Here is a 26,003-nt window from a genome sequence, read left to right on the forward strand (position 1 = left end):
AAAAAATGTGTCCAAAGTACACCAAGTTTATGAACTAGCAGTATCTCATGGCAATGAGTTACCTGAGTTAACTGTGCCCTATGAAAAGGAAAACATGTTAGCATTAAGAAAATTAAGAATAAGGTCAAATGCACTAAATGCATTCTCCCATCTGCTCCTCTTCACAATTTTTTAATGGTTGTACTGCTGTCTCCCCTCCCCCTATTTGTACAGAGTTCATTATTGTTTATACAACAGAAGTGGATTTTTTCTTTTCTGTTAGACTTAATATATAAAAACTCAGTATGAATTAGAAAATCTTAATTTCCGGAAGTCTTTAGCACTTAACACAGGGAGAGAATGAAAGCTGAAGCTGCTTAACTGTCCTTAAACTGTGTGTATTTGGAACAGAAATGATACAAAAAAGCAACTTCTTAAAACAAGATTTATTGGCACAAACATACATGTTACAAATGTCTACGATATTCTTGGAAAATATGTTTACCACTTCAAAAAAAAGTCACTGTGCACAGAAAAGTACAGTAATATCAAACTTTGTAAGTCAGCACAATTTTAGCATCAAAATGCATGCATTCATCATTTATAAATGAATTCCACTGACCTCCAGATAAAGCACTTGAAGAAATTTCCTGGTCTCCACAACATTATTTTTCCTCCCCAGGTAGCTCTAATAAGATGCAAATTGAATGTTTTCTGTAGAGGCACAAATCACAATTTCTTGCTCAGTGCAGCTGAGTCTATGAGGTGAGAGATGCTGTTCTCAGCACAGACTTTCAGATCCTTTGAGCGTATTACTACAGAGCTTAGCACTACTGTGTGGCCTTTCAAAGGATGCAATTAAAGATTTGGTCTGGAGTTTAGTTTTTAAAAGGGCAACTGAAAGCCTATTTCTGGTTATTCCTATTAGGGGAAGTAAAGCGTGAAGAATTAAAAGGGAAGAGGTAGAAGAAAGGGTTTTGGTTTGCATTTGAAAGAGGGGTGGGATTGCTAAAGTGACTTGTGAGGAGAAATAGTAATCTCAGTAAATCCTGTTCTTTCTTTCATGCCAGTGTAGTAATTTAGTAGCCAACCAAGGTTTTGACATGGACCTCAGACAGTCCAGAACTAGACTTTACCAGATGTCCTGGATCTGATCCTATGCCTATCCTCAGCTTCAGTGTCAGAGGAGCAGGCTTCACATTACACAGAGGGGAGAGAATGCACTCATATCCTCAGCATGATCAGATCTGGCTTAGTCCAATGTAAGTGAGGAAGAAAGAAAAGTTCTTGATGTCAGTGGAAGCTCTTTGAAAAATGGGGGTTGCACTTACTCCCACTAGATTTGAATTTGACTCTAATCAGATCAGTGTGCAAAAAAAAAAGGCAAAAATATAAACCACATACACTTATGAAGGTACATACTCCACTTTTATCAACCTTGGTAGGGCAGAGGATATATCCAATGGCAGGATTTGCTGTGGAATCACTAGCCTTGGAGATTTTCAAAACTCACCAAGACAAACCCTGTGCAACCTGATCCAACCTCAAAGGTGGCCCTGCTTTGATCAGGAGATTGGACTAGATAAACCCCAGGGGTCCTTTCCAACCTAATTTTTCTGTCATTCAAAGGAAAGGCTTCTCCTCTCCTGAATTAGAACATGGCACAGATTCCATATCAGGCCTGGATTTAGTAAGGACAAATGAGGTGGTTTTGTTGTCTTAAACACAGAATGGAAATTCTCTATATGCTTAAGCACATGTTGAAGTTGCTTCCAGAACAGGACATGCTTTACTCTTCACTCTGGGCCAGAGAGTGTGAAATACTCAACCACCTGTCCATTTTAACTCTACAGTGCTGAACTGATTAGATAGCACCTCCAGAGGCTGCTTTTCTGTGTTAAGACTCAAACATAAGTCATTAAGGAAAATACTAATTAGCTGGCTACAAACTCATTTCCTGCAATGACTAAAACAAGTTTATAATAAGAGTTCATACAATTGCCACTAAAAGAACTTTTTATGCTGCAAAACAAACTGAAGGTTGCTCACAGTAGACACTGGCTATGTTTCATCTCTTTCATACTTGGAAAGAGAACGTATCACCCAAATGGCAAATGCTTGCCTACGTATATAAGCACTTCTTTCGGAAGGGGGGAGGAAAAAAGAATAGGAGTTGTCAAATAAAAATTTAACCTCTACAACAGTTGGTGTTTCCCCCTCAAAATGTATTTTTGCAACAGACAAAGGATGTTTTTAAGCCCCGCTCTTGAGTAGGAGGTACTAATTTCTAATCTTTCAGTGGTGCTGATATACATAATGTGACTAATATTTTACCATGTATGTGGTCAGGAGAGGGAGGACTTTCCATTTACAAGACAAAGTAATGATATTTTTCATGACAAGTAGTGGGCTATCAGTAAACACTTTATTGTGCAGACCTGCGAGTGTGTCTTAGCAGCATTAGCATTTTATTTTATTTCCAATCTGGGGAAAAAGCAAATGGAACATAGATTGAACTTAGCATTTCTAATGAGAAAAAATATTCTTTCATCAATAAGTAGGCTTTGGAAGCTAATTATTTGGCTACTTCTATAGCTGCTAATTACTTAAATAGTAGATAAATAATCTTAAATAATTAATAGTTAAACTGTATACCCATGGCCTTTACTATACATTTCTACTTTTATTCAGAATCTTTTTTCCCTTTAAGTTTCATGAAAGGCTGAACTTACATTATTTAGAATAGGTTGCTAGCAGCACAGTAGCCACACTAACCACTGAATTTTCAGGTCCAGCCAACACTACCGTGACTAATGGAGAAATTGTTGCAACCTTTCAGGTCAATACTATAACTAGTAATAGCTGAACTTCTGAAAACAATCGTACATTGTGCATCTGTGAATTTGTGGCTCCATTATATGCACTATCTCAAACATTGATCTTACAAGGAAAACAACAGCAGCTGCCATTATTTACTCGTACTTTAAACAAACCTGCAGCTTATCAGGGGGAGAAACTAATTTCAAAGAATAGATTAAAATATTGAGACCTCTTCGTTCTTTTAAACTCTTTTCATTAGAAAAGCTCAGACCGCCACCATGTGCTCACATACACATGACAGGAATGTAATGGATTCAGCTACGTGATTTTCCATCCTCTCCTTAGACCATTTATTGATGGACAAGAATAGATACTAGAGTGGAACAGGGGTAAGAAAAATCATCATGCTGTGTCAAAAAGACTTCCTTACTGGCAGACCAAAGTGCTATACGAGAAAGTGGGCATTCAGTACATATCAACTGCACCAAGCACTCTGGAGCCCTTATTTGACTGAAATCCTTGACCACTTCTGCAGCCGACAACAGCAGCATGTCTTTGGATGGTATACCCCAAATGGTGCTCTCTGCGAAAAATACTAGACCATCCTTTCTGCATATATCTCCTGTGTTTTCAAGAAAAAAGTGAAAGTAAATTCAACTACCATTTGTCATAGCTCATTTTAAGTAATAGTCTATATGCACTTCAATAGACTAGCACTGCTTAGCTTTAACATACAAAAGGTGCTCTTAGGAATAGCCACCTATAAAAAGGAGTTTGCTGAAAGTTGGTTGTATTTCACTTAAACCATTCACTTAAACCATTTCCCAGTTTACTATCTTGCCTTTATCACATTATTTGCTGTTTCCTCTCTTCTCCATTGAAACTGATGAAATCACTGTTACAAGAAATGTTAAACACATTTAATTAAAATTAAAGTAGCGTAGCAAAAATGCTGTTGTCTAGCAGTCAAGAGCCTTCTTTAGTTTCACATCATGCTGAACCAAATTAAGATCCAGGAGCTATATTCTGCCTCCAGTGTTCTCATCCCATCAATGGAGGCTGGTTTGAGGACAGCTGGGCAGAGGTTCTGCTCCACTCAGACCTGCCTCAGCTCTGATTGAGGTCAACAATAACAATATGGGAGAAGGCAGGGAGTCAGAGGGCAGCAGAACAACTCTAGCCCCAATATGCTATGTTCCAAATACACTACACTCCAAAAACACAAAGGCTTTCTAAGAGAACGAAGAGAGACTTGAAGAATAATGGAGAAGTCAGACACTGTGAGAAGAGCTAAAGGACAGAGAAGCTTTTTTCATAATTATCTTTGTTGTCGTCTATGATATTTTCTCTTCGACAACAAGTACTTTGCCCTTTTAAACTTATAGCACATGGCTTCTTTGGTTGAATAGAGTGTTACGTATGAACCACGATGCTGTATTCATGTTTAAACCAGTACAGGTTATGATTTTTGCTTTGGAGAGTTAGCAGATGTGATACAGTCATGACAGAATGAGGTTACTGCAGAAATGACTCATTGTTGAATAATCAAGTGTTTACTCCACCAAAACTGCATGTAACCAGACTGCCACAGTTTTTCTGCTTTATTGTAAGATGTAATTTTTAAATATCAGTGCATCAGGAAGAAAGGTAAACTCCTTGGGTGGCTCAGATCTCTTTTTATGCATGTGTTTAAAGGCAGACAGTCTTTTGGTTCTCAATGGAGAAAAAAGCTACTGAGCACATCAATGGAGACGTACATTAATGAAATAAGGAAGGGTAATCAGCTGAAGAGGGAAACAAAATCCTTTCTTGAAGTGGAATAGCTGTTTCTGAAGGAGACCAGATGAAGATGAACAATTGATTGGTTCTAGTTTGATTGTTTCATACATACCAATCTGGTATCCATCCTGAAAATAATGTCACTATCTGAGAAATCTTCAGGCAATCATTTCTCTAGATACAATTAATTTTTTTCAAACTACATTCTTTAACCTTTTCAGTTTTGCTTTTAAAGAAGGTAATTTGAGGGTGCTTGTGGTTTCTCTTCCATGAAGAAACACATGCTCAAATGTATCTTGTCTAGCAACAGGGACTTACATCAGGTCAGATGAAGACCTGGCTGGAAGAGCATCTCACTCTTCTGACTACACAGGGGACCCAAAGGTTATGATCTGTTATGGGTCTAAAGTTCAGGTCAGGACACGAATCCAGACACTTTGGTCTCTTCGAGGCCTTTCTCCAATACTCACTGTGTACCTTGGGAGCGAGCCCAGTGCCTTATATGGCTACTGGTTTAGCACTCGTCCCTGTTTAAAGGGCAGGAGAAGCAGGCTTGAGATCTAAATCCTGGATCACACCCAAGTGCTCTATAGTTTCTTTGCAAAGGTCTAGCACCAACATGTGTGATCAATGCACTGTCATAAAAAAATAATAGACCATACACTGGGTGGATAACTTCCCATGGAATAGAGAAAAACTCACTATGTAAAAGCATGAAAAAGAGTTGAGTAACATCTGAGATTCTAAAAGTTCCTGAAGTTTGAGTCTTCCATGGTAGATACACTTCTGAGAAGCAGACATCACCATTTTACAGGTATGCTCTAACACAGATGTTAAGTCATGAACTTGCTTTTAAAAGCTAAAATGCATTTTATTCAGGCAAGAAATAGTTCAGCTGTTCATCAAGTTAAAGTTATGTGAAGCCCTGTCAGAGGAGCAGTGACAGAAATGAGACACAAACAGGAGAACTGCAAAAGGTCTTGCTACCCAGACAAAAACATAGCAGGTTGTGGCTGTTGTAATTCATTCCTTGCACAGATAATACTGTCCTGTTCCTCCATCATTGTGAGTGTTTAAGTCACTTACTGCAGATCAGTATTTAAAAGGAAAAAAGCCAAGTATTTTACTTGCCTGAACTGTCCCCAGGGCTAACCTCATGCAGGTTCCAATAGAATTAAAGTTGCAGCTTTAAAAATCAAACTGAATACATTTCTAAATCACTTCTTGTCTTACAGACCCTAGGTTACATTCAGAATCTTTATCAGATTCTCCCCTGCTCCTTCTAATAATATTGGATTATGTTGGACTATGTTGGATTGACTGTGCTGTTACATAACGTTGTCAAGTGAAAATCAGGTCAAGTGCCCCATTTGGGCTTCCACACTACTTGCTCCTGCAAGTTCTGTGTAACAACTTTTTTAGGTTTAAAGCCACATTTATGCTATTACAAGGTGAACTAAATTAGAAGGAAGAAGATGTAATGCCCAAGCAGGACCTTACTAGCCTGTGGATAGTGGATGCAAATAACACTTCTTCAACCTCAGAAGCTGATGTGCACTCATTGGCAAGCCTGTGGTACAAGCACAGACCAGCTCCTAATCATCCCATTTCAGCTATGCTGTTTCTGAATGGCATATCACGCAGGCAGCCTAGCTGTACAGCTGTAGCACAGAAATCAGAGGAAGAGTAAGCACTTCTTATAAGGACAGAATATGCAAGTCTCAAACAAAGTCTAAGTCTGGCTAAAGCTATCAAAATCCTTGCTTCCAGCCAGAGACATCTTCAGCTCAGTCCCCAAGATGTCAGTCAAAAAGCAATCAGCCTTGCAGACCCCTGAGGGTTTGCTGGGGAGGGGGTAAAAGTAAATCTTTTTGTGCCTTCTTACCAGCCCAAGGTAAAAGCCTAGGCAGGAGTTAGTGAGGAAGAGTAGCAGTTGAAATTCTACCCAGTAACTGAAATACTCATCAGTGCTGACTAAACAAGAATGAATCAACCTTTTCAAGGGAAATTTACTATTACAAGTAGGCAGTTGTAACTGCATGGACATTTTAAATGTAGAGGCAGTGACTGGAAAGCAATCAATCCTGGCTTCAACACAAATAAGATCTCCAACTGTGTTTGTATAGATCATCCTCTGTACCAGTCTACGTGTAGGTGATGGTGTTGCATAATCTATGACCCTGAACAGTCCTACGTTACCATATTCTCCTTGCAGAAGAATTAACCCTCTGCAGGAGCAGTTCTACTGTGGGTCTGTGCATCAGGGAAGGACATACTTGTTCGTGCTTCCTGGGCTGAATTAGAAATGTTACATGGCTTATCTTACTGATTGCAACCACCCAGCACAGCACAACTAGCAAACGTTGGGCATTCATGAGCACACTACATGCAAACAACTTAAAAGAGTTAAACACATTAATTTAGCATATTTCCTTAGCACACAGGAGGAAACTGTCTCTTCACAAACATTTTACAACCCACTGGAGGCTAGGTTTCTTGAATAAACTCTTCCTTGCAAATTCTCACCAACATTTAGCAGTCATCCCCATTAGTTACTGTTTTGAGGGAGAATGAGTACACATTCCACAACTAGCAGTTCACGCTCCCCTGAAGCTCCCACTTTATTAACTTGCTTGAGATACTTTAGCTAGGAGGATGTAAGCTTTGCATCCTTATAGCAGTTTCATTTGGAAACTTTTCATCTTTGTAGCTAAAGGATTCAAACGCTTTGATGTGTATTTGCAGCTACCAGCTAAGTAGTCTGATCAGACTCTCACAGGAGAAGGCACCATCTGCATTAAGGATCTGTATCAGCAGATACAAACCTTACTGATTGTACCACCTCCAGTGAAAGCTGTCTTCAACTCATGAGTCCTTTCAGCACTCCTCTAGAGAAGCCCTGTGAGGATCAAGCCATGCTCAACGTGGGTATGGGTGGCAGGCTCTCACATTTAGGAGATAATACTTTCATAGCAGCTAGACAAATATCTTAGTAGTTTAAAAAGGGTCTTGAAGTTGGGTGGCTTATTCCTTTTCCAGTGAAGGCTCAATTATACATAGCATTCAGCTGTGGCACCTCATGGACTCAGGCCCTTCATGAGAGCAGAGCTTTCTGTCTGGGCCGTGAGGATTTTAGAATTGTTTATGTACTCACTCACCTGAAGGACTGAAGTGAACAGGGAATACCAGGGAGCTCAGTTGCACATTAGTAACTTTGAAAGTTAAGTTTCATTAAGACTGTGTCCACTTACTACTTAATGATATGAAACAGTACACATGAATATGAAGTAATAAATACATAGCAGAAAAAATGCAACTAGAACCATTCAACTGATCATTGCTTATTCTCTCTGAAAAATTCTACTTGAGCACAGTTTGTGTATACAATGAACTGGTCTGAGTTTCTGTTTTTTTAATCTAAGACCATGTCAAGAGAGATGCTACACAGTGGGAATATTTACACTACTATTATCACCATTTCTATGCCCTAATTAAATTGCAGGGAGGGGAGGAACAACCCAAACAACTTTATTTTTTTTCTAATTCTACAAATTCTTCTTAGAAAATCTGAAGGAGTTATCCTAAAAAGACCCTTTCAGAATTTCCTGGCTCAAAATTTGATAATTCATTTTTAGTTTGGTTAACTATGATTAAACTATTCAGTGTTTAAAAAAGAAAAAACAAGGAGTTCAACATTTGGGAGAAACCCTACAACAATAGCATACAAGAACTTTCTCTCAAACTGCAATATATAATTTCTATTAATTACATCAAATGTTAGTTTAAACTCACTGAGTATGAAAAATATCTCAGCTGAGCACTGTACAAAGACAACACTATAGTTTATGAACTATACACACACAGAGATTAAAATAAATTTTTAGAAAGCCTATTAACACCACCAATTTGGAACAGCATTTCTCTGCCTTCCTCTTCCCCAGGAAAGCTTTGCTAGGCACCCTTCCCTTTCTTGGCCGTTCTCCACTGTTCCCTCTATTTGTCCATACCTCCTTCTTCCTGATTTTTGAATGGTCCTCATAGCGGGGACTATTTTTGCAAAATGGTGCAGAGATAGCTTCCTACAACTGCGCTGGGAAGCCACAGACATCACCAAAGTTGATCATGTGCTTTAAGTTAGGGCCGTAAGTATTGGGGATTGGCACTCAAGAGAGTCCCATGAAGACTGACAAACAATGCCTTGAGCTTTTAGCAAGAGTCTCTATCTTGGTCATTTATGATGCTTGTATTACCATTTTTGCATTTCACTTGACTTTTTCAAGATTGTGAGAGCTCACGGTTTTTTGGTTGTCATACAGTCTTTCTGACTTTCATATGGAGGCCATCCTGGTTGTACAGAACACCCCATAAGGAAAAATTTAAATCCATAAAAGAAGATGATCTGGTCCTATTTATTTTCTACGGGGAATGTTTTTAGGCTTGGGTTGGCGGGCTAAGTTGAAATAAGATGTCTTACATGAATACTTGTAGGTACCACTCTCTTCAATGAGAGTAGCAGATATTCACTACCTCAAAAAGCTGCATTTTGCCAACCAACTTTAGGTGCTCAGCTTGAGAATTTTGGCCCTAAAGTCTGATGTAACCTTAGGTTTGGGTCCAATCCACCTGACAGTGTCCCTTTAAGCAGGAGCTTTCCCATAGCTGCATTCTCTGATTCTGAGATGTTTAGGATGCTTTTCATATACTACAGTTTCTGAAGGTCAGTGCATACACATTTTAAGACACAGTGATAAGACAGTGTATGGAACTACTTGGCAGTATTTAGCTGGTACAGTTTCTTGTGGAAACAACAGAATTCCAAAACACACCACACCGAATGCTTATGGGTTATTACAAGCAAAAATCCCAAGACACTGGGAATTAAAAAGCGCAGTTCAACAAAGGAACACTGATATCGTTGATTGATATGAACAAAGTTGTGCCAAGTCTTCCTTCCTTGCTTTTTCAAGTGGAGAAATAAACTGGGAAAGGAAGCAGAAGGAAAAAAAAAAAAAGACATAAACCAACAGTTATTACAGAGTTACTGTTGTGCTTTGTCTCACAGAAATGTGTGATGTCAGAGAATGGCAAACACCTTTAGCACATCTTTGCTGAAAGAGCGTGACATGTCTTGCACAAATGTGCCTTCCTAGCTGGAATGGGGATGTTCCTCCTGTATCAAAAGGAGTTCGGAGGGGGAACTGGAGTGGAAAGCAGGGAGACTGTGGCTTGAAAGATAGGAAGGGCAAGGACTGATGGTGATGTTAGCCGCCATCACCAGCTCCAGCAACACCTGCAGTCCCACATGTGTAACTCTTGCTTCAGCAGGGAGCCAGCCTGTTTTTCCAGGGCCCCACTACCAGGACGGTAGCAACCCTGACTTGGGCCATTTCATCACCCATGGTAGCTTGTTGCTGTGAGGAACTACACAATTTATCTGCATCTACAGTGAGCCCTGCATGGAGGGTATAATCTGGTTTCCATTCAAATCAGTGACTGGAGAAGCCATGCAGGCCTTGTCTGTGCCAGCACTTGGACACTTGATGTCAACAGGACTTAAACATATACTTGAGAGCTACTGTAAATAAAGACACCATTGAGTTCAATACACAGGGTCCTTCCTGAAGCTGCAACCTTTAGGCACTATTAGAGAAGGATCAAATAGACTGAAAAAATAATTCAGAAGTTAAATACACTTAAATCTCATTAAGATTGCACTAGATCTCACTATGGTGAACCAAGACCTGGGTTTGATGATGTGACACTCAAGTTTGTGATTAAATACCCTAAACCCAACCTAAGCCATGGCAAACCTGCTATATCTGTTTCTAAACTTACCAGGACAGGCATCCAACATTTAAAACCAGAAGGGAAACAACATTATAACTTATATATCATTTCAGCCTTAACTTCAAAGGAGAAATTTTGAGCTATCTTGTCTGCTTTTTACTTTATTGTTAAGATACACAAATGCTCAGTGATGCCTATATACACAGCAATTAGTTCAATGGCTGCACGTCTGTCTTCCCAGGTTGCTGCACTAGACTGCAGAACAAAGGCCTGTCTTTCTTTCCCTTGAAGCCAGTTGCCTTGAGTACCCTGTTAATATAGTTAATTAATATCTAGCCATTTCCAATTCTTGCCATATCAGTGTTACGAAACCCTAGAATTATTCTGGGTTGCTCTGGTGCCAGCATTCATAAGACTTATAAACTGCCACATGTATCTCAATCCATTTAGTCCTATTTACAGGTGATTCTGTAAGCCTTCTTTACAGAAGCTACAGAGGAAAATGGAAACATGCTGAATACAAGGCATGTAATTTGAGAGCTGGGAATTAATTTACATCCACAGTCTAGCCTCCAGGTGGATCTCTTCTGGGCTACTAGCTGGATTGTCTAACTCAAGAAATCTCCCTTTTAGGAGTTAATGCCATATTACAGTTATGTCACATAACAGCTGTTGCTAACACAGAGGTTACATAAATAAAATGTTCGGTTCCTGTCATTACAAGATCCCTGGCTCCCAACCAGCATGACTGCTATTATTCATTTATATGCTATCTTTCCTATAACAAACATATGAATGAGATGATCTTTCAAGACAAGAAATCAGTAAGACTTTGGGCCATCTTTTAACAATATTTTGGTATCCAAGATGCAAAGTGATTTTCAAAAGCACCAACATCTCAAATTCCAGCTGATTTGGTGGGAACTAGGCATCTACATGCTTTTAAAAAATTCATCAGATGCCCTTTGCCTGTGGGCCTTCACCCTCTTTTTATAGGCACGAGGTAATTCAGGCATTACTGTTCTCACTAGAAGACACCAGGACTGGGCACTGGTTGTTATGAAAGGAAGATACCTGAGACTGCATAAAAATTTATATAAACATGAAAAGGGACAGTCTCTAATCCTAGAGAAAGTTACGTAACATGCCAATGTAAAATACATTAAATGTCAACAAATTCTACCTACTAAGTGTCCAGAGAGTTTGCAGTAATTCTCACTATAACAGCATGACACTAGAAGGGGAATTTCACAGATTAATCAGTTTAAATATTTTATATTGATGTTTTGTTTTGTTCTTTAATATATCAGCACTTTGTAAGTCACAGAGCTACTGAGATCATAAATGAAAGAGAAAATGCATTACTCACTTATAATTATAATGAGAATGACTGCGCATACTACACCAAGGATGATCATCATCTATAAAAAGAGAGTTATGAGAAAAAAAGAGAACGTCAGGTTTTCACATGAAAGACAGTAACACCTCAGGTTTTTTGCTTTTACTTGGTGGCTCATTCCTTGCACATTTAATTCTTGCAAAGACTCACTGCAACAGACTTGTTAAGGCCCCAAATTTAGTGTCAATTTAAGGAACAGCTAACCACCAGCAATGGACATAGCCTCTTGTCAAAGCTAGCAAGTTCTTACCCATCAGCTAAGATGCAGTGACCAACTTTATCCATTTCCAGCAGTAAAGAAAAAGTAAACTTCCAAAGTAAAACTCCAGAGGTGCTTTAAGTGGCTGGATTCACACATGGCCATGTACAACTTTATACCAGAGTAACTTGACCACTTTTCACCATGTTCCCACAGTCAGGGAAGAAGCAGCTGGAGATGTTTAATGCCTAGCAGCTATTTGTGCTGGCTTTGTGTACTTGTGCGGTTGAGAGAGGTAGCCCATGCTAGCCAGCATGGTTTCCAGCATGTTAGCCTGGAAATAGCTCATTGCAAAGTTGAAGTCTGTTCTCACAGGAACAGATACATCAGAGCCAGCTGTGCACAGACCATACCAGCACTGAGTTGTGTGGGGTAGAGGTCCCTAAATGAGACTTGCTGAATGCTAGTAAGGCCACCAGAGATGCTGCAGTCCAATTCCCATCATCACTCCAGTGAAAATGGAAAGACTGTAAAACAACAAACATGGACGTGTCAACCCAAGGCCTTCATTCCTCCAGACATATGTCTGGAGGATGGAGCTAGCCATTGGCTTGTAAATTTATTTATTTTCCCCCTCCTTCAAGAGTTTGGGAGCCAGAGGAAGGACAGGGGGACTCTGTTTGTCACGGTAAAGCAGGAAGGGACAATGAGGAAAGGAGAATGAGGGTAGGTTTGAAGGTCTAGCGTAGTGTAGATCACTGTGGTGACTGCAGTCAGCATGGGTGAACCCAACTCAAAATCTGTGTCTGTAGCTCCCAAAAGCCCTGCTTCCTGCACTGTCAGGCAAAGCAACTGGGCAACAGCTAGAAGAGGCCCAAAGGAACTGCTCAGTTGAATTTCTAACCTCAATCCACTTATTTCTGGAGTGTTTGTGTGTATAGTTTACACAGAATATTGTGCTTTGCTTTACATTTCATAGCACTGTGGACTGAAGAGACAAAGCAAGCAACAGACTGGTGAGAGATACATGTGGGATTCTCCCTTGGGAACAAGTGGTTTTATTTGGGTGGACATGAATGGTCAGCAGCAAAGATGGTACTGAAGAGAAATGGGAATGAAGCTGAACTTTTGGTATAGCATTCATGTTAGTGGTGCATGAGTAGAAAAAAGCAAGGATATGGGGTCTTATATGAATAAGAGGAGCTGAAGTTTCTGGGTCCAGAAAACACAAATTCTGGAGAAGGTCTGAAAAAGCAAAGGAAAGTGAGGTTCCCTCTGCTCATGGGTAAGGATAAGACTTTGAAAACAGCAGAGGAGAGAGCTGGCTGATTAAAGTCCTGCTCTGTCCTAATCTGCCCCTCTTTTTTAAAGAGACTGTCATTTCCTCACTTCTCACAGCAGTTTGTGGAACCAAGTCTTTTTTTGGTAGTTTACCATCCTAAAGAAAAATCAAGAGGCTGATGATCTCCCATGGGGAAAAAGCTTATTTTCTCCAACTACTAGAATTCACCACTCCTGTTCAGGTTTTGTGGTTCACCCAGGGAACTGGCATGAATTAACATGGAATGCTCTCCCATCCCTATCTGCGGGCATCAAAATTTGTATCTATATTTTATATACAGCAGAAATTATCTAAAGAATAGGTTCTAGTAAAGATCAAAGTTGCTTGACTTATTATCCTGGAGCCTAGAGGGCAAGGCATCTCCTTCTCCCCTTGTCAAGAAGAGGCCACTTAGAGACGCCATCCTGCAAGCAAAGTCCCGTTAAATGCAAGTGAAAGTAATGTCTGCCATGAAGTGATTCTCAACAAGAATTTATATTCCTTACCTTGCAATTTTTCCACCAGTATTTTCTCTTCAGTTTGGCTGCACTGGTTTCAAACTGTGAGGCACCTGCTTGCAATGCATCTGCCCGGTTGTCAAGCTCTGATAGCCTCTGGTCTCTTTCTAGCACCTTGTCCACATTCATTCTCATGATGTCTACCACCTGCAAAGGCACAGCCTCACGTTACATTCCACACACAGTAAAGCAGAAGGTCACCTCTATGTTCACACGGTGGAGTATCACATATCATACTGAAACCAGTCATTTGCCATTATGGTATGTGATGGCAATTACCTGGACAGTGCCTCAAAAACCATGCCTATGGAAACAGAAACAGTGAGAACAAGATACACATAACTATACTCTGCTCAGATGCCCTTAAAGGTGAAAAATAAAGGGACATTATGAAATACTGTAATTAGTTTCATTAAAGCTTTTGACTTCTTTTAGTGTACAACTAGCTACTTCACTATGGATACAAAAAACTGATGGAAACCAGTACCACTATACTACAGTTTGGTTGACATTTGTCTGGTTATTACTAAGACCAAGCCATTACTTTCCTTATACATTTAATATAACTTCCTTACCTGAACTAGAGAAATTGGCTAGATAAAGGCAATTCTAAAGGGAACTGTATGTTACTCACTGTGCAGATCTTTCTCGGACAAGATGACTTCCCACCCATAATTTGAAGTCCCGCTTGAAAATGGAGGAAGAGAAAATCTTACCTGAGAAAATTCAGCCTGAACTGTAGCAGGAAGCTCATGCCACCTCATTGCACAGCCTCAGCGAAAAAAGCATGCACAGCCGGTACACAATAGGTAAGGCCCATCCATGCATATATTTTACACACTGAGTGAGACAAAAATCCTCTTCCAGCAAGCCAATAACTCTAAATAGAAATTCCGTACAAATTCCTCACTAACCTAAATGTTAGACAGTACACCAATCTCAGTAAAGTAGTGTCCACTTACTCTAGCAGTGAATATGGTTGCTGGTGTGTTACTTCTCATACTCTGTAATAAGTCATTGTTCTTTATATTTAATATAATTTAACTATTACCTGCAAAAACCCAGAAGATAATCAGGGGCTGGAGCAGCTCCCCTGTGAGGACAGGCTGAGAGAGTTGGGGTTGTCCAGCCTGGAGAAGAGAAGGCTCTGGGGAGACCCTATAGAGGCCTTCCAGTACTTAAAGGGGGCTACAGGAAAGATGGGGAGGGACTCTTTATCAGGGGGTGTAGGGATAGGACGAGGGGTAGTGGTTTTAAACTGAAAGAGGGCAGATTTAGATGAGATAAAAGGAAGAAATTCTTCCCTGTGAGGGTGGTGAGACACTGGCAGAGGTTGCCCAGAGAAGCTGTGGCTGCCCCCTCCCTGGCAGTGTTCAAGGCCAGGTTGGACGGGGCTTTGAGCAACCTGGTCTAGTGGAAGGTGTCCCTGCCCACGGCAGGGGGTTGGGCCTGGATGATCTTTAAGGTCCCTTCCAACCCAAACCATTCTATGGTTCTATGATTAATTTCTTAGCTAATATTTAACTGATATTTAGCTAATATTTAGTCTCAGTACAGTGTTTTGTAATGAAAATTTTAAACTATTTGAAAATGCTGAAAAAAAATACTGTAACATTTCCTAACCATTCTTTTTTTTTTTTTTTCCCAGAACTGTTTATTGAATTTAACCTGACTGCAGTGAACACTTGTCCAGATGATGCATTTTTGTCAAATAAATGAATGTTTGTCTACACTAAAACCAAGATCTGGGCCTTAGAAAATAAGTTCTAGGATGCCTAGAGAAATCAGATGGGAAAACCCAACATGAATATAGCTGAAATACTGTATCAGCATTGAGATAGCATTAAAAATGTCAGTCATTTTACTAAGACCAAAAATTGTCTCTTAAGCAAAGACGTGATTGTGTTGCTGAGTTTGGGTTTGAGTCAGAAGTGCGTGCAGAGCAGCACTTGGAGCAGAATAGCCAGAGGACTGTAGTGCTGAGCTGTGGTGTTTGGTGCCACCTACAGCTTACATTCCCACAAGACATGAAAGAAAAAAACAGGGAAGATCAAGTAGGAAGGTCAAAGCAATGCTTAACAGATCAGATCCTTAGGTGCTATAAACCAGTTTCACCCCAGTGACTTCACGGTACTGAAAGCCCTGTGGCATTTTTCCTCCTTGGCTATTCTTATACTGTGATTTCCCTGTTAAACAAGGATCTGCTGACCATGTGCTATCCACTCAAAACCCATACCAGCCTCAGCCTCCCTCTCAAACAGGAGGCAAAAAACACATGGATCCTGATTATCACCCACTTAATCCTCAAATCCAAGAGCTACTCACTGTCCACTCATATTGGGTAAGAGTTCCTGCCAAAATTATGCCATCATGCTTCACAAGACAATCTTGCATGCGTTTGTGTGAAAAGTCTCAGAATACAGAGTATCTTAAACACAAAGCGGGGGTTCACTAGCCTCTCCGTTGATCTGCTTGAAGAGCCCTATGTATCTGACGTACATCACTTGTTTTAGACAATAACTAGCAATTATTTTTCACCTTCTAGGGACAATTACTTTTGCTATAGCTCACATAAACAATTATAGCACCATAATGATGTAATATGTTCAGGACAAGAAGTTTATTTCATTGTTCTGACCCAAGACAAAAGCTGAAATACAATATTCCTTTCCCCACTGCAAGAGACATCAATGAAGTTAGTGCAATGTGTGATAATGAGAGAATCTGGCCTAGAAATTTCTGCAGACACTTCTGCAGCCAGAGGATGTTCTTGTGATCAGCTCTGAGCATCAGCAATGGCAAGGCCAGAAAGACTCCATTTCAGATCTTCAGCAAAGAAAAAGTTCTCAGAAAGACAGAGCTCAGTTTGACAGGTGTATTTAATTCATCTTAAGAAATGCATTTGAGATGGATGTTGTGAGGTCTTCTCTACTATTTTTTAAAGCATACCTGGAGCTGTTGAAAATAGAGGTCTTTATGCATGTTAATAGCTATTTTATCATGTGTATTTTATTGAATTGGCATTAAAGAATCACACAAGCCCTGGCCACTTCCCCATGGACAGTAAGCAATTAGTTACTTAAGTCTTTGTAGGGGTTTAGTAAAACTCTATATTTAATACCCAGCACACAAATCTGCACAGCAGGTGTGCAAGGACGCTACAGCTGCTACTGTACTGCTGGTATGCTCAGGGACTACACCCATGAGCAGGGGTATGCTCGCATATTCCCATTATCACAGCAGTTAGATGGACACTGGCGCTACAGCCAAGGTGGCGGGGTAGTCTGTATGCTACAAGAATTTAAGGATCCAAGCTGGAACAGGCATGTGGTCCTCCAACAAAAGGAGTGGGGATTTGTTAGAGGTGCTGTTATGACATCATGTGTGGGTGCCTTTCTTTGTGGATAAATTGTGATGATTAATCAATAGAGCTCTGGTTTATGCACACAGCCCTCAGCTGTACAATTCTCATGGCTTGAATCTATCTAGGAGAAGCTGATGGTCTGTCCCTGTGAAACGGCCTGTGAGATTAGCATCTAGCCTTTAGGAACACAGAACATGTTAAAAGAGCCTCCTAACCTGACTGACTGGGATGAATTCCTGAACTGGCACCACTGCCCACATTTATTCTGCAGAAGTGTTACTGGTACAAGGATGTTCATACTCAGAATCTCTCTTGTACTGTCTGTCTCTTTATAAATGCCATCATTTGGTAAACATTTTCTAGATCCACTGCTTTCAGATGAGCAGGAGTTGCTGGATCACTAGGGAGGAAAGCATCTTAAAGAAAAAAAAAACAACAAACCCATCAGCACCCTTGTGGTGAGCAACAGATCACGTGGAGCCACTTACCTCATCCACCCGGGCTTGTGTCTGCTGCATCCGTTTGTTGCTTGACACATTGGTAGCCGGAGGTGGCCCTGCAGCCCCAGCACTGGTGGGACCTTGGGTAGGAGCTGGAGCAGACCTAGGTCAAAAGCAGACAATGTAAAAAGTGACTGAAAACATCTCACTTGATCACTACCCCTTTTCTGGAACAAGTCAAAAGTACTTTTCTCTTAAAAGAAGTTTTCCACTGTCTCACAGCCCACATTTTCCATTCCTGGATCACAACCCTAGTGTCCCATTCCCTCCTATGCTATAATTAGCTTTCACACCATTTCTTGATAGGACTGTATCAAACTCTTCCCCTCCCTTTGCTGCCTTTTTAAACAGCAAGCAATTCAGATTACCCTAAGTTAGGCCAATGGCCAAACTGATCACAGGCCTGACTAGCAGGGCAGAGTTTATGTCCCACTAAGGGAACAGACTCTGCTCCAGGTATTTTGTGTTGATGCTATAAGAGCCAGGGCTGCAATCCTGTCTTCCTCCTCAGTGTGCTGAGTGACACCATCCCCTTCTTCTCGGTGTTTGGCTGGAAGCTAACCAAACAAAAGGAGAGGGGAAAGAAATGGAGGAGGAAGTGGGGGTGAGAATTGCACACAGCATAGGGTTAGTCATCTCAGGCATTCAGCAATGCTTAACCACCCCACCAGTGGTCACGAACTGCCCCACCAGAGCAGCTGGCAGGCCTGAACACCTGCCATGGGCCCTGGATGAGTATTTCCAGCAATGCTGTGAACAGAGCCCTGATCTCCTGCACATCAGCTCTTTTCTTAAGCATCAACACTGGCTTTTCCCAGCTTGCTCTAAAACAAAAGACAAAACAGAAGTCCCTTAAAATCCAACAACAGATGTGGTCTGTCTCAGTGCATGAGCTTGTGCAGACAAGTCACCCTGCCGACCTGAACGGGGTCCTTCAAACTCAGCCAGTCGTTCTTCACACCCACGCTTTAACCTGTGAAACTTTACCTTTCCTTTCAAGGGACCCCTGTCACTTCTTCCTGCAGAGAAATAAAGTCCTGAAGCTGGAGAGGAAATCCCTAAGCATGTGAACTGAAAAATATCACTAATCCCACTCATGCATTACCAATGCCTTCCCACAGTGACAGACTGAGAGAACACAGTGTTTTCCTGTGAATCATTCCCTTTTACATCCTGGGGTCTGATTAATGCTGCTGGAATTACGGCCGCATTAATACACCGTCAAAGCGCCTAGGGGTACTGAAGTTAGTTCCCCAAAGGTACCTTAAGCTGCAAAATTCAGTTTGACAGTATTGCTGAGTTCCCTACAGAGAGCACTGACCCTCACAGACTCCCAGTGATGGAGCAGCTGTTTGTGGAACCAGAGCACTGCTGTATCCTTTTTTAACTGTGGGTGAGAACGTCATTATCAAGCTTTAGTTGGAAGAAAAGAACTTGAGCTGTACACAAATTGCTCATCCTTTGAGGACTTCACAGCCACTATTAAAAACATAAAAGACCAGATGCTGCTGCCACCTGCAATGGAATTACTCCACTGAAAGGCCATGCGCCAGGTTCCCAACAGGATTTATTCTGAGTTTATGCTGTTGTCACAAAGGATCAAAATCTGACTATAATGCATATCAGACTCAAATAATGCAAAACAAGATCTCTCTGGAGCATTAACAACTTCAAAGGGAGTTCCTGGTACAACAACAGAGCTAAAATTGAAATTGTAAAATTTCTTTGCAGTCAAGGAAGTAAATAGGCTTTTTCCCAATCAACACAAGCAGAATTTTTTTCTATGGAAACATTGTCTCACACTGTTAATTACTACAAATGTTAACAGAGCTCCCCTCTTGAGCTATGTACTGTTACCATCCCAGAGACTACAGAAGGGAAGCATTTGAGGAGTGTTTTTCCTGGCCACATATTTTCACTAGTAAGCATATCTTATAGGTGCAGTGCTGTTCTTGGTCAAACCTATGCAATAACTCAAAAGTTTAGTGCTAACCTTTTCTGCCCAGTAATTTTCATCTTTTTTTGCACCTCCCAAGCTGTCCTTAAAATGATTTGGCATAAAGTAGACACTTCCCAGTTTGCTCTCTTCCAGCATCCTTGCTGCCCTCTAATTTGGTTTCAGTTGTATTTCCTGGGACTTCTCTGTTCCCTGTGTAAAGGAGGAATGGATGGGAAGAATGGGTATTTTTACAGCTGCCCTGACCATCCAGCAGGAGTCACTACCAAAGAGAGATGGCAATCTTTATGCTAAGGTACAGAAAGCTTGTAATTAACATGCCCATCTTAATTAATTACATAAAATCTAATACAAGAGTAACCAGAGCTGGGTGCTGCCTGCAGTGCAGAGCTACTCTCTCCAAACCTTTTGTCTCTGGAGTTGTGCTCTCCTTATACAGTAACAGCAGCTGCCTCACTCACAGCCTCATGGGTCAGAGCAATGAGCTGCCGCAAGGCGAAGAGTGCTCACCAGAAGAGATGCAGCACCTGCTACAGAGGGGACAGCACAGGTTCCCAGACAGGCTCTCGGAAGTCAGTCCTTAAGTACGTGGCTTTAATGCCACCAGCAGCTCTTTCAGGTTAACAAGGCATGAGCCCTCACTCGTCATTAGGCAGCATGTAATATCCAAATCAGACAAAACAAGCAGAGATACCTGTGTCACCTCTCCTCCTCCCGGCCTCCCAAGGCACTTCAGAACAGGACAGAGGGGTCTCCATGCTTCTGGCTCAGCCCTACCAGTGTTTGAGCTCTGTAGAAATCATCCTGGCTGGGCAGCAGCAGAAAGCAGTACCTCTGTGAGCTAATGTGGCTCCAGTCCCACAAGGCATCCATTAAGAGTTTGTCTTTGAAACTAAATTTTCTAGCAAAGAAAGGAATTGAAGGCCTACATCACTAGAAAGCACCAACATTCTCTGGGGTATCTTAGTGCAAAAATGCTAGAATGAAAGTCCAACCTACATTTGCATAATTCTCCTATTATTGTCTCTGTACTGTGTCATATCATCTTATAATTTCTCAGAAACATTATTCAAAGAAATTCATGCAGAACATTAGCACTATGTTAGAAAGGCTTTCTTTTGAAATACATGAAGCATCACAACTTTAAAGTCCAATTTCTCATGGCCCAGCATGATTTTTGGGAGCTACAAAAGAATGCAAAATCCATACAAAAGCTCCATCACTGGGCCCCTAGCCATCAGACTTTTTTTCCTTTTCCTAAAAATAAAAAGTACACAAGTTACCATTGATGCTGAGAATCTTTACTCCAAAGAACAGGTCAAATTAATTTTGAAGGGGAAACAAAGCTCTATTATTGTTGGTGAAAAAGGGTATAAATCCCTAGCAAATACTCTTAAATAGCAACCACTCTGTGATGTCAGAGCACTGGGGTATAGTCTGGGAGAGTGATGAGTAACTTACTCCAGGACAACTCTACCACATGCTTAGAGCCTCAGCAGTTAGGTCATTCTTTATACAACATTAGTTACATCCCTGCTCCCCACCATGCCAGCTTTTTGCACATGAGCAGTCTGACTGATTGAAAGCAGGTGCTGGAGCTGTGTATGTGTGCAGCTAACTAGGAAGAAACATCTGGGGACTGTCCTAGTGATTCAGTAAAATGGTCTCAGCTGACCAGTTCTTCTGGTTACTTGCTGGGCCTGAAACTGGTAGGTCAAAATCATAACTAAGAGATTTCTCATCTCACCTAGATATTTTGGAAGCAATTTACTAATTAGCTCTAATGGTTAAAGGGAGCTGCAACTCTAAGAGAGAACTGGAGATACGCAGTGTTACTGTTTTCCATTTCAGCACTGGCTGGAAGAACATTAAGGATGACTGGTATCTAATGTTTTGTGAAGCTGCCTGACACATACTTCCATTTTTGTTCATATGTGTGAGAAATTTTGTGTTAGTCAGGCTAGGGAAGGGAGATGCACATTGTGAATACCAGGAGGATGCCAGGTCACCACTGTGACTTTGGTACAGTTTACATTAGGAACTAGATAGCTGCTTTCAGCAACTTGTTTTATCCATCCAAAGTGCTTTTTAAAGCCTCCAGCTACAGGACCTAATCCCTTCAAAGTCTTTATCTTAACAACACTGCAATAAGCTAAGGAAAAGCTATTATTCCTTCATACGGCTGGGAAACAGGTACAGGGAGATTAAGTGATTTGCTCAGTGGCACAGAAAGCCTGTGGCAAAGCAGCCCAGGCCTCTTCATCACCATCCTTCTGCTCCCCTCTTCTTCAGCTGCAGACTCCAAATCAAAGCTCACAACCTATTCTAATAGCAGGAGTTATTTTCTACCCCTCAGACTTAAACAGTGAGAAACACACAGTTAAAGGTTACAGCATGAGGAAAGTGAGAATTACATCAGCTCTAGCTGGTGTCAGCTGGCAAAGCTCAGGGGAGGGGACACTGAAAGTGCATCAATACAGCAGAAGATTTGACTAATGATCCCTATAAAAAGTGAAACGAAGGAGGCAATTTTCTATGAATCCCACTTTGATTCCTCTTTCCTCACACTCTTTCCCTGTTGTTCAAACAAAACATAAAATTGCACTGCCTCTCTTCCTCTTTATTGATTTACTGTTTAGGTACCATATTTATGTAGTAAATATTTACTGTTGTAACCAAATTTATATATATTTAAGACACTGTTCTTCTATTTGGACCCCCTCAAAAGGCATCTACTGATTTGCACTTCACTGCTTAAGTGTGGTTTGACAGTCTGTGGTTCCAAAGGCATTAAAAAAACCCCAACAAACTCACAAAAAAACCCTTTATTTAATTGTAAAATAAATCAGAACACCTCCATAGCTCTGTACTCTTGAGATTTAACTCTAAAACAGTTATTAAAATTAGCTACAAATGCAAATTCATACACTACTTTAGTGACTATGGACGTCAGTGAAGATCCTGGACTTACAGTGACTGTAGAAACAAACCACTCTCGCGTTGTCCCTGGTGCTGAGAGTGTTTTTCTGTAAATTTAGATGCATCTGAAAGCTTTGAGGCAGGGAGGATCTCTAAGGAAATAAAGAAGCTCTATAGCACTGGTGCTTTGCATTAGTTTTGAACTTGCTCTGTTTATTCCTATGCAGTAACAGCCAAAACAATTTTTCCACTGCTTAATTTGCAAAGGGGGACTTTTACTGATAATACTCAAAGTCTTCTGCTTTCTGGAGGGATTTGCTGGCTCCCAATTTTCTGTTAATCGGATTCTACCACACAGGATTTTATTTCTGCAGTAGGTCAGTTTAGCCAACACCAGCACAAAAGCTTTCTTAACAATCAGTTTGGCTATATACAGTTGACACAGTCCTAACAAAATCCAGTCTAACCAAAGAGGGCAGATTAAAATTCTGTGCTAGCCTATTTACATCTCAAAGAAATTGGTACCTTTGACATCTAAAATCCTTAAAGTTCTGGGCCTTCCAGACTTGTGTGCTTAACTGTACAAACTTAACAATAGTACAGACCTACCACAGTTGTGTGTGGGCAATCATGTTTCTGTCTGGGAATATATAGATGTGTGTGTAGAAATCGAGAGACATTAGCTATCCATCCCAACACCTCCTACCTAAAATTTTGCTTTTCCCATAGTGAAATGGGATAGTGTCAAATGGCACGTCCCGTCACTCTTTCAAAACCACACACTAATTCTCTCAGGAGACGTTCAGAGAAAAGACACCTACTTCTAACACCCCCATAAAATTAAGTGTCCTTCAGAATTAGGTTCTCAGCCTTCTTACAAGTAGATAATGATGTTCTCTGCCTGTAAGGTGAGTGGACACCTCAGAAGAAAACCCTGGCTAGAGAGCATGAACCACCCATTTCTGAGACAGATGTATACCCCATAAGGTAATTTTCAGTTCAGTTGCCCGCTAATTGTATGCATTTCAGATTTCTAGCTGATCTTCCCCCCTCCAGTTATTAACTAGCCTATTTTAACAGGCTAAGTTTATCCTTGTTTCCATTCTACTAATCTCACTTTCACAGGGGGAAAAAAAGCTGCTCTATGGGAATAAAGGAAGTAATGAGTTATAAAACTGGTTAGAGTGAAAAGATAATTAGGTTATTGACAGAGAAGTATCACTGCTGGGCTAGTGGACATTTGCATACTTGGGGGTGGAGGAATTTTCAGACTATGGAAAGATGTTTTCAGTCCTCTGAGATTTCAGAAAGGGAGCAGAATTAACTCCTAACAAGACCAAACAGGCTTCCTTCACTATCAGGGAACCATCACTGTTTTAACAGAGATGTTTTTAACTATGCTTTTCAGTGTTCCAACTGAGCCCTTCAGTATTCAGTAAAAATGTGACTATTGACTACTAAAGGGCTACAGACTTTAACTTAGACTCATTCCATTCTATGACTTCCAATTTTAAAATTATTTCTCATGCTAGTTATAATAATTGAGTAGTAATGAGTAATAGTGAATTAGTGGTAGAAGAAAACCCCACATATAAAAGGGATTAACATTTGAGATGTCTTAATTTTGTGAAGAAATTTCTGCTTTGAACACATTTCTGTTCCCAAATGTGATTTTCATGTACTACCAGCAATATTCTACAAGGACTCACCCTTATTACAAAATATTTACCCTGACCATCAGCCAAAGAATAATACCCTACATTTAATGCCCTGGGAACACATTTAATTAAATAGTCCCACCAGTTTATTATGACTGCATTGACCATCTGGAGTGCTAAATATGCATATAGAGGAAAAACAGAGGAACCTTAAGACATCATCTTTAATTTGATCATAATTTGTTATGCTAGTAATGACTGACTGATTTATCTTCTCCAGTATCTTCTATTCAATCCAAATGAGTATTACTAGGCCCAAAGCACCTCAATTCTAAATCAAGTCAACTAGTTCAGCCAAATTATTTTTATAATAAACATAAGAATTTGCCAGAAAAAGTTGCATTATTTCCATAATTTCTCTAAATTGTAGTTTTCACAACAACCAGTTGCGGTGACTCAGGCAGGGTTTCTGTTAGTCAGAAAAGTAACACAAGGCAGGATTCTTTCTCTGAAATATCAACACTACAGGTTTTTAGATCCTTCTTTCCCCTTGCTGTCATCTTTTGCAAAGGCTGTGGCTTAAGATAAAGTCAACACAATGCTGGGATATTAATTCATGTGTTAACCACTGACCACGCTTTGCAGAGTAATCTGTGGATTTGCTTGAAGGATGATTAAGGGTTAGATGATTCAGGGTGTTAGCGTACACATTTTATATTCACAAATTAAAAACTCAAAACTACACTATAGAAGCCAATCATCTAACATATGCTAGTGTTAAGTGATCACCTATGCAAAAAAAGCACCAGCACACACAAACTAATTCTATGTCTTTAGATCCCAGTTGACCAGTCTCATCTTCACATTTAACTGGACAAAAGAAAGGTTTAGCAAAAATGCATGGAATTAATGAAGCAGACAGCCAAGTAGACAGTCACCATTGTAACCTGTAACCTATCCAATCCGCTAAAAAGAGCTCAGTCTGCTAAACCGCAGCTGGGAATTGTGTTGACCCAGACTAGACTAACCAGTTCTGGGATCTAACACACTGTGATACGGGTTTTAATCTTTACACCATATCGCTTGCCTCTCCAAAAGCGGTGGCAGTGATGAGTGTTCCGCATCTTTTCCAGAGGGGCAGAGCAGCAAATTAGGCCTCTCTGGGAACAACTGCAAGAGGGAAGACGACAAAAGGAATACTAGGGAAAATGTGGGCACTCTCCGGAAGGAAAAGGGAGACTTGGTCACCTGGGATATGGAGAAGGCTGAGGTACTCAACAACCTTTTTGCCTCAGTGTTCACTGGCAAGTGCTCCAGCCACACTGCCCAAGACACAGAAGGCAAAGGCGGGGACTATGAGAAGGAAGAACTGCCCACTGTAGGAGAAGATCAGGAACCTGAAGGTGCACAGGTTCTTGGTATCTGACGAGATGCATCCGCAGGTCCTGAGGGAACTGGCAGATGAAGTGGCTAAGCCTCTATCCACCATATTTGAGAAGTCGTGGCAGTCCCACAAAGTCCTGCTGACTGGAAAAGGGGAAATATAACCTCTATTTTTAAAAAGGGAAAAAAGGAAGACCCATGGAACTACAGGCCAGTCAGTCTCACCTCTGTGCCTGGCAAGATCATGGAGTGGATCCTCCTGGAAACTGTGCTAGGGCTCATGGAAAATAAGGAGGTGATTGGTGACAGCCAAAATGGCTTCACTAAGGGCAAATCGTGCCTGACAAATTTGGTGCCCTTCTGCGATGGGGTTACAGCGTTGGTGGATAAGGGAAGAGCAACTGACATCATCTATCTGGA

The 26,003-nt window shown here is 40.8% G+C and overlaps 1 protein-coding gene across 1 annotated transcript in view; it reads right to left on the bottom strand.

The window, feature by feature from the left end:
* Positions 1–412: 412 nt before the first annotated feature.
* VAMP2 (vesicle associated membrane protein 2) overlaps positions 413–26,003 on the bottom strand; it is a 56,015-nt gene continuing 30,424 nt past the window's right edge. The window contains exons 2-5 of the mRNA XM_074833655.1: positions 17,655–17,769; positions 13,791–13,949; positions 11,735–11,786; positions 413–9,557 (exon numbers count right to left, since the gene is read on the bottom strand). Of these exons, the coding sequence (XP_074689756.1) occupies positions 9,541–9,557; positions 11,735–11,786; positions 13,791–13,949; positions 17,655–17,769 (343 nt within the window). The 3' untranslated portion in view covers positions 413–9,540. The remainder of the gene's footprint in view (positions 9,558–11,734; positions 11,787–13,790; positions 13,950–17,654; positions 17,770–26,003) is intronic.

This window comes from Strix aluco, chromosome 9 (assembly GCF_031877795.1).
Source record: "Strix aluco isolate bStrAlu1 chromosome 9, bStrAlu1.hap1, whole genome shotgun sequence".
NCBI classification, from domain to species: Eukaryota; Metazoa; Chordata; class Aves; order Strigiformes; family Strigidae; genus Strix; species Strix aluco.